The sequence below is a fragment of the Diachasmimorpha longicaudata genome, chromosome 16 (assembly GCF_034640455.1).
Source record: "Diachasmimorpha longicaudata isolate KC_UGA_2023 chromosome 16, iyDiaLong2, whole genome shotgun sequence".
Taxonomy (NCBI): domain Eukaryota; kingdom Metazoa; phylum Arthropoda; class Insecta; order Hymenoptera; family Braconidae; genus Diachasmimorpha; species Diachasmimorpha longicaudata.
In genome coordinates this window covers 3,702,241-3,710,094 of record NC_087240.1, presented here as the reverse complement: position 1 = coordinate 3,710,094, position 7,854 = coordinate 3,702,241, and the positions used below count along the sequence as shown (strand labels likewise).

The following is a 7,854-nucleotide window of genomic DNA, read 5'->3' as shown; positions in this document are numbered from 1 at the left end:
TGTGAGTGCTGCCCTCGGTCGGTAAATTATCGAGGGATATGACCCGGACCCGCCAGAAACACTTGCCCGGTCACTATTAAACGCCACTCCGACGTTTAATTAATATTTTTAAAGTGAAGAATGTCAGTTAATTAACTCCAGGATAAAATAAGTAACTACTTAATTGTTGTATCGCCTCCTGAGGATTTTAAATAGTCAAAGTCATGGTAAATACGGTGAAGATTATGGTTTTGTGGGGATCATAACCTCAAAAACACAAAAAAACGTTTGTCAACACTTGTTTGTTTTCAGTTATTCTACTCGTTCTTTAAGTCCCTCATCGGGAAGGATGTTGTTGTGGAGTTAAAAAACGATCTGAGGTATTTTTCATTCATTAAGTAATCCATCGATTTTGTTATTCTTCGGTTTTCGCCGATTGTTTACTGAATGTGTAATTTCCTATTTTTTTTATGTTCTACAGTATTTGTGGTACTCTTCACTCTGTGGATCAATACCTCAATATCAAATTGACTGATATTAGTGTCACAGATCCCGATAAATATCCACATATGGTAAGTTTGTAAATAAATAATCCAATTGACTTTTTTCGATTTTTATCCTCCGCTACTTGTCAAATATTTTTATAGATGTAAAATCCATCAAAACAATCGTGAGGGATTTTTTGGGGAAAATTTCATTCTGTAGAATTTGTAGATGAAATAATAAGAAATATCCCATAAAAAATTGTTATTCTCTGAATTTTTAAATAATAAATAACAAAAAAAATATTTACGAATTGCAGTTATCCGTGAAGAACTGTTTTATCCGGGGCTCGGTCGTTCGATACGTTCAGCTCCCTGGCGATGAGGTTGACACCCAGCTCCTCCAGGACGCAGCACGCAAAGAGGCAGCTGTGCAGACCCGATAAAAAAAATCTTGGGCATTTACGCTACATCTATTTTCTATTCCAAAAACGAACTAAAAAAAATTGTAAAATAATCAATAGGATATTCACTGAATAAATTGACATATAAAAATAAACAAAAAATAATCGACAAATCTCAAGAGTGTTCAATTTTTCTTCATTTATTGAAAATATTTTATGTAAAATATGTATATGCGTTCGGCCACGCCAATCCAACTAATCCAATCCTTCATCATTTTCATCCTCGGATTCTTTATTTTTTACTCATGAAAAGAAATGTTTCAGTGCTTCAGCGAGTAATGTAAAACATATTCAAGAGTTTTTCGTAATTTAGAGATTTTTCGTTCTAAAGATAATTATTCTGTAGAGAAGTGGTGGAACGCAGAAATTTTCTGGGAAGAATTAAATTTTCTGTAAACAATTTATTATGACATCTCCCCCTAAATCCACCAAATTCCCGATAAAGCGATTTTTAAAACGAAACACAGCAAACGAGGCAGAATTATTTGTTCGCGGAGCCTCTGATTAATCTGAAAAAAGTGTCCAAATAGTTTTTGCAGCTGGGAAAGTTCTCTACAAGAAATGTTTATTATATTTTTTCATTAAATGACTCATTGCCGAGATAATTAGATGTTTAACCACTTCCCTCTAGAATACATCGATAAATATCCTAAAAATAAAAAGATCAACGATGCATCGGCTTACTTTATATAATTCTTATTATATATTAATTATATCGTGTATAACAAAGCGGTAACAACTTGTTAATTTTAACTATATTATCGTAGGAATTACATAATTACAGTAACTAATTATACGGATTGTTAAACTAATTAATAACAAACGAATCGTCATGATTTATTCTCCATTATCCTTTGGTTTATTAATTTCTCAGTAATTTATGCTCGTTTGGATCGAATATCAGTGGTTTCTTATTGTTCATCTCAAATTATTTTTTTTTTCAATTCAATCTTTCTTCTTGCATTAATTATTTAACAACAGTTTGTCCTCGATTTTTTTTGGTTAAATTTATCTTTGCATTATTTGCTCTTATAATTTACTTCCTCGTAATCGTAGTAAACGTATTAATTATTCATAATATTGTGCAAATAACTCATAATTTATGCGAAATTTATTTGTTTTTTTTTATGAATTTTCATTCAAGCGACAGAATTTCAATCGACTTTAAAAATTTTATACAGCTTTATTGCATCATTCGTACGGTGTTTGGAGATCGAGTGGTGAATCAGCTTTAAATTGAAAGGATCTGGTAAAAAATTTAAAACTATTTACGTGAAGAAGAATTGAAATTGATGGGAAAAGTTCTCACGATTTCCAGATTTTTTTTTTCCATGTTGGACACGACTAATTAGAGGAACATATATCTTTGAATAGTGGATTGGATTAAAAAATAGTGTAGAATATTTTCTCTGAGAAATTGAATTCGCCACAAAAATGTTGGACTCAAATTTTGTCATAAGTTGATTATCTACTGAGAAAAGACTAAAAATAAAAATGACTTCACCCCTCGACCGCAGATTGAAATTTCCTCAAACTCAAAAATGCAATGTTTTTTCTCATCTACTATGATTCTGGTCATCTACGTAGCTCGACTCATGGCAGTTGCTCGTCAGTGACAAGCCCAGAGGCTCAAACACTAGCCTGATCACTTCGTCGTTATTATCATACGATTGCAATTGAAGATTTGAAAATTCAAACTTTATTACTAACTCTTCCTCTCTCTCTCTCTCTCTCTCACCCATCTCCGACTTAACATTCCGAGGTATTCCCTGGAACACCATAACAGCCCAATTTTTAAATTCACTCATCACTCGTGATTATCTACAATCTCTCGTCCTCAAAAACTGCTCTATCATTAAAATTTGTTTTTTATAATTTTTTTAAACACTCGTGATAATAATAACTTATGAATAACGGCAGTATCGTTCACGGAGAAAGTACGTTGATTTGTGTATTTATTATTTTAGGATTTATTTATGCATATTCAGGGAAGTGGTGAAACGTCAGAGATTTTCAAGATATTTTTCATTTTTAATTATTTTAATAACGAGTGATTCCAGAGATAATATCAAACAATATTTCGTAGGCAAAAAATTCTCTAAAAAAACCTCGACATTCTCATTAAAATGTCTCATTACTAATATTTAATAAATCAATCAAGAGGACCTGATGATTTAATTTTTTTCACAATATAATTCTCTCATTGTAGTTATGAAATTACTAATTACTCAACACATTTGACCCGCGAATAATTAATAAGGTTATTGCCTAATTAATGATCTGTTAAAGTTCCGCTCACCTCCATTACGTTTCATCACTTCACTCTTATATTATTCAAAACACAAACGAGTCATCAACACAATTTATATATCTGCAATTCATCAATTACACATACTCTCCCCATTTTCGCTACTACCGGTTCAAATAAACCTTTGTAATGTTGTCAACGTAATATATGGATAAATCATCTTCTCTGTAATTATTATTCCTCTCTATCTCCTTCCGAGAAAATACAGAAACACAATAATCGCAATATTAATGGGGAAGTTGTTGTTAATTTTTAATTACGATTATTGTGATTTCACTATTCTTCTCGTGCCGTCATACACGCATTCTATTAATCGATTAATGAATTTCAAAATTCAGAAATTCCCTTTCTTCATTGTTATTATTATTATTAATTTTGTGGGGTTTTAATTATTATTGAGTTGATGAATTGAGTTTTTTGGAGAAATGAGAGCTGCTCCTGGGGAAGAGATGATTAACCCTCACTTCCTTGGAAACTCATTTGATGACTCAGGAATTATTTGCACATATTACACGATTTTTTCGATAATTAATCGGTCGCGTTTATCAAATTTTTGGTACCCAATTAGTGTCCGAGGGCTGTTGCAATCAAGGCAATGATCTCCGCGCAGTTTTAATGATTTCTGTCATTTAGTAAGAAATGAAGGAATTTTTAAAATTGATTTTTCGGTTGTTAAGTGGAAAATTCCGAGGATTATCTCAGTAACGAGTTAATTTAAGAGGAAATGCCAATAAATTTTTTTTGTAGAGAATAGAGGTCTCGACAAAAGATGTTTTATGACAGTACTTCATAAATTCATCAGTTTCCAAGTTAATTAGACAATTATTCAGTTTTTTTCACTTCTCCACCGAATATTATCATAAAAATAATGATGACGTTATTTTTTCATTGTTAATTACTCGTTCCTGTTAATATCGTCAATATGTAGAATATTTTGATAAGCAGACTTGACATTAAACATGATTTCATTCAAATTATCTGTTCCATCGTCATTCAGAATCATCATTTTAGTTAATCATAATCGTTTGAGCTTCTATAGCTTAGAGTAATGAACATTTTGCCTTGTTATTGTTTAACGCTGTTCATTCTTTCTTGTGGATAAAGCGCATCGCATTATGCTACTTGCCCGAACATTTAAGACGCAAACTACCTAATTCATTTACGCGCACGTTCAGATATCAGTGACGATGCGCTAAACAATTTTTTCGATTGGTTTTTCGTTACATAACGCGATTGGCCAGCCCTCTGAATCTAAGGGAGATATCAAAATCATCATCAGGACCTTTTTTGAAGAGCAAATCAAGGACTACAAAAAAGGTATTGACGAGCATTTTGCCATTTGCTTTATATTCGTAGATATTTATGGAAATACAGATGAGAGTTGAAATTTATTTGAAATGTTCTAGCGCTTCGCTACTGATGTCGATTAATCTTCCATTGAAAAGCTATAATTGATAGTATAATAATTCGTGGTGATGGGGCTGATTGATGCATCATAATTAGCGTGAGCGTAAATGAAATACGTACACAGTACGTCGTCCAAATTTTCCCTTCAGATGGTGCACTCACCATCGAATAAACATAAAATAAAAATCACGAAATTCCCAAACCTCTGGGCCTCGGGGAAAAGTCCCAGAGAATTGTTAATTTCCAATAATTTTCGTCACCCTATCGAAATAATTTGATTCTATAAATCGTTACGCTCCTTGATGCAACCGCTCATTCACTCGGATAAAAAAAGCTACGGTACAATTATATGTATATCCACATAATATTTATATTTATTTATATATTTATATCGAGTGCAACCGATGCTCAACAGAAGATAAATTTATCATTCAACTTCGATAAACTATGATTCAGCGAAGCCTTCAATTTCTTTTCCTAAAAAAATTTCTCGAAATTTCGAGATATTTTCCAGAACCATAACCTCACTTCTGAATATCGGTATCTGGGTTATATTTCTCTTGAAAAAAAATGGTTCTTGAAACCTTAATTCTGAAAAAATTTGTCAACAAATAATTGTTCTCTTCATACGAATCCAATGGCGAGATTTGAACATAAACAATAGATAAATAAATAATAAATAATTTTAAGAGATGCTTACAAATATGAAGTGAGGATTCGGCCATTTTGGAAATTATTCCAGCGAATGTGGCTATTCAAAATGGCGGCGTCCTGCATCACCTCTTATTTTTCAACATTTTTTGAAATTATTCACTCACTTACAACATATTTGTGGACAAAAAATCAGAATTTTTTTAAAATAACATTTTTTTTCTTCAATCAAAATTCCAAAAATATATCCCCAGACACCAGAATACCTCATTCCAATAAAAATTGTTCCAAAAAACCATTTTTACACTATATAATAAATCGTGGGCAATTAGTTTTATTTTGTGCGAGCCTGAACATTGCAAAATATATACAATATATCAATACGTGAATTACCCTTCGCTTTATTGATAATCAAAACAATCAATAGAATAATAATAATAATAATAACAATAAATGTAAAAAATATTAGACAAAGCGGCTTCGTCTACCTCGTAATTACAATGACAATGGTCAACCGATTGAAATAAATCGAAAACAGCCATTACTAATTTATCATAAGTTAATCCGGCCCTCGTAATAATTGATGATGCAGTGGGTACGTGTTCATTATCATTAATCCTCCTCTTGTGTAAATGTGTCTGTGCTCGTTGTAACCAATCGTGTTGATCAAACACATTTCATCGAAACTCTTCAATATATCTTCACTGATGTAAAAAATAACCGATGATTGATGATAATATTTTTTTTTTAATCTCATTTGGACACTGTTATGTTAATCGCGCACGTTGCACATTTATATTAAAACATATTTATCCGTACAATTCGCACATTCATTGGCCATTGAATTAATAATTTGGGGATTTTTGGGGAAGCAAATTCAATAGCCAAATGTCTGGTGAATTTCAGCGACATAACGCGGTTGAACATTTTTTAATTTTTCTCATGAATATTTTCTATTCATTTTCATTTCACCGAGAAAAATCACTTATTCTCCGGTTTTTTAATGTTGTTAATTAGATAAAAATGGGAATGGGGGAGGAAATTGTTAAGAGCGTTTTAAGCAAGCGAGGGAGTGGGGAAAAAGGGGGTTCTGGGAATCATTGAGAGTCATTAAATTATTAATATCAAGTGGACAATCCGCGGGCCGGCGTCGAGGCGTGCTCGATATTTCATTAATTTAATTGATTTATTATTCAATGAAATAATTTAAATGGACGAATCTCAATAGAGTCTTCAGTATTATTCATCATTATTATTTTTTTTTTTCGATCGAAACTATCCCAACGACGTTTCATCATTATCATTAAATGTTGTTTTAATTAAGTTTTCATTAATATTAAAATGGTGCAGTCCGATTTGAAAAAGGCAACTCGTTGGAGGAATTAATGATTAACGATGTTTTTCTCTTAATCTTCATTTTCGTCTGTCATTTTGTCTCAAATATCGTTTTACAAAACTATAAGGCTGTTGATTAGTTAAATAGCACACGATATATTCATTTCTTTCAAAGGATTGTTTAGCAAAGTCATGGTGGCGAATGAGAGAAGAGCGCAGTGATAAATCCGGGGCTGGCAAGGGGTCGGGGGGGCAAAGGGGCAGGGCTGGGGGGGGTTGGTGAGGATTATCTCATTTATCATTAATTATAATTAATTATTATTCTCTTTAATAAACGGCTGCATTTTGAAGTATATTATTATTTTGTTATTTTGAGTACCTTATCGTCCGATGATAATTACTTTTTCAAATGATTCGTCGTTGGAGTTTCGAGCTGAGATCAGACGTCCGCAGTGCGTGATGTTACACTTGGTGAACGGCTGTGTATAACAACACGATGTCCATTTTTAGTAACAAAACCATCACTCTCAACGAGTACAGCTGTTTGCCTGACCCTTGGATCAGTATCAGGATCATCGCTCTCCTCACTTGGTCCACCAAGACGATTTTGCTTGTGCTTACGCCAGGCATTTTGAATTAATCTTGCACAATATTCCTCCCTCTGTCTCCATAGTGTCGATGATACTGGCTCATAACCAACTTCACCAGGTCGTGTCTGTACTTCGGCCAACTCTCCAGTTTCCTCAATAGGATTACCCTTTCTAGCGAAAAAGTCTTTGGTGAGGGCATCGAGGATATCCACGCAAAACATAAGATCTCCCTTACATATGGGGATATCCATCGACACGATCTTGTACTTGTTCGGTTTGTGTATTTGCAAGGGTGGCTCAAGTACATCCAAGAAATCGGAGAGCTGGTCGTATCTAATGTACTGTGTACCATCTGGATCGAATTGCTGCCATATTTCATAGTACATATCGTAGTCATCATCGGTCAATCCCTCCTGAACATCTTCGGTCGCTTGTGAGTAATTCTCTAATATCACTGCGATATACATGTTGATGACGATTAGGAAGCTGATGACGAGATACGATAGCAGGTATGCAATTCCAATTGTTGAGGAGCCACAATTGCCAGGATAGCCAATTTCATTATTCGGCTGTAGGCAATCCTCTTCGTTTATTATACCGTCTAGCACGCCATCCCAACCGGCCGATGTCGACATCTG

The 7,854-nt window shown here is 33.4% G+C and overlaps 2 protein-coding genes across 32 annotated transcripts in view; one reads left to right on the top strand and one right to left on the bottom strand.

The window, feature by feature from the left end:
* Positions 1–16: 16 nt before the first annotated feature.
* LOC135169923 (U6 snRNA-associated Sm-like protein LSm2) lies at positions 17–1,038 on the top strand. Its single transcript, XM_064135341.1, has 4 exons — positions 17–206; positions 292–359; positions 461–551; positions 782–1,038. The coding sequence occupies exons 1-4, from the start codon at positions 204–206 to the stop codon at positions 905–907; spliced, it is 288 nt and encodes a 95-aa protein (XP_063991411.1). The 5' UTR covers positions 17–203; the 3' UTR covers positions 908–1,038.
* A 558-nt stretch (positions 1,039–1,596) lies between these two features.
* The window catches only part of Para (paralytic), a 32,654-nt gene continuing 26,396 nt past the window's right edge, over positions 1,597–7,854 (bottom strand). For all 31 annotated transcript variants that reach the window (XM_064135294.1, XM_064135293.1, XM_064135291.1 and 28 more), the window contains one exon: positions 1,597–7,851. In XM_064135294.1, coding sequence (XP_063991364.1) covers positions 7,066–7,851 — 786 coding nt within the window. In that variant the 3' untranslated portion in view covers positions 1,597–7,065. The remainder of the gene's footprint in view (positions 7,852–7,854) is intronic.

What these genes read in the sequence shown, in the direction of transcription:
- LOC135169923 (XM_064135341.1), top strand. An exon ending in GAGTTAAAAAACGATCTGAG is followed by an intron (nt 360 to 460) that starts GTATTTTTCATT and finishes TATGTTCTACAG; the next exon opens with TATTTGTGGTACTCTTCACT. An exon ending in CCGATAAATATCCACATATG is followed by an intron (nt 552 to 781) that starts GTAAGTTTGTAA and finishes TACGAATTGCAG; the next exon opens with TTATCCGTGAAGAACTGTTT.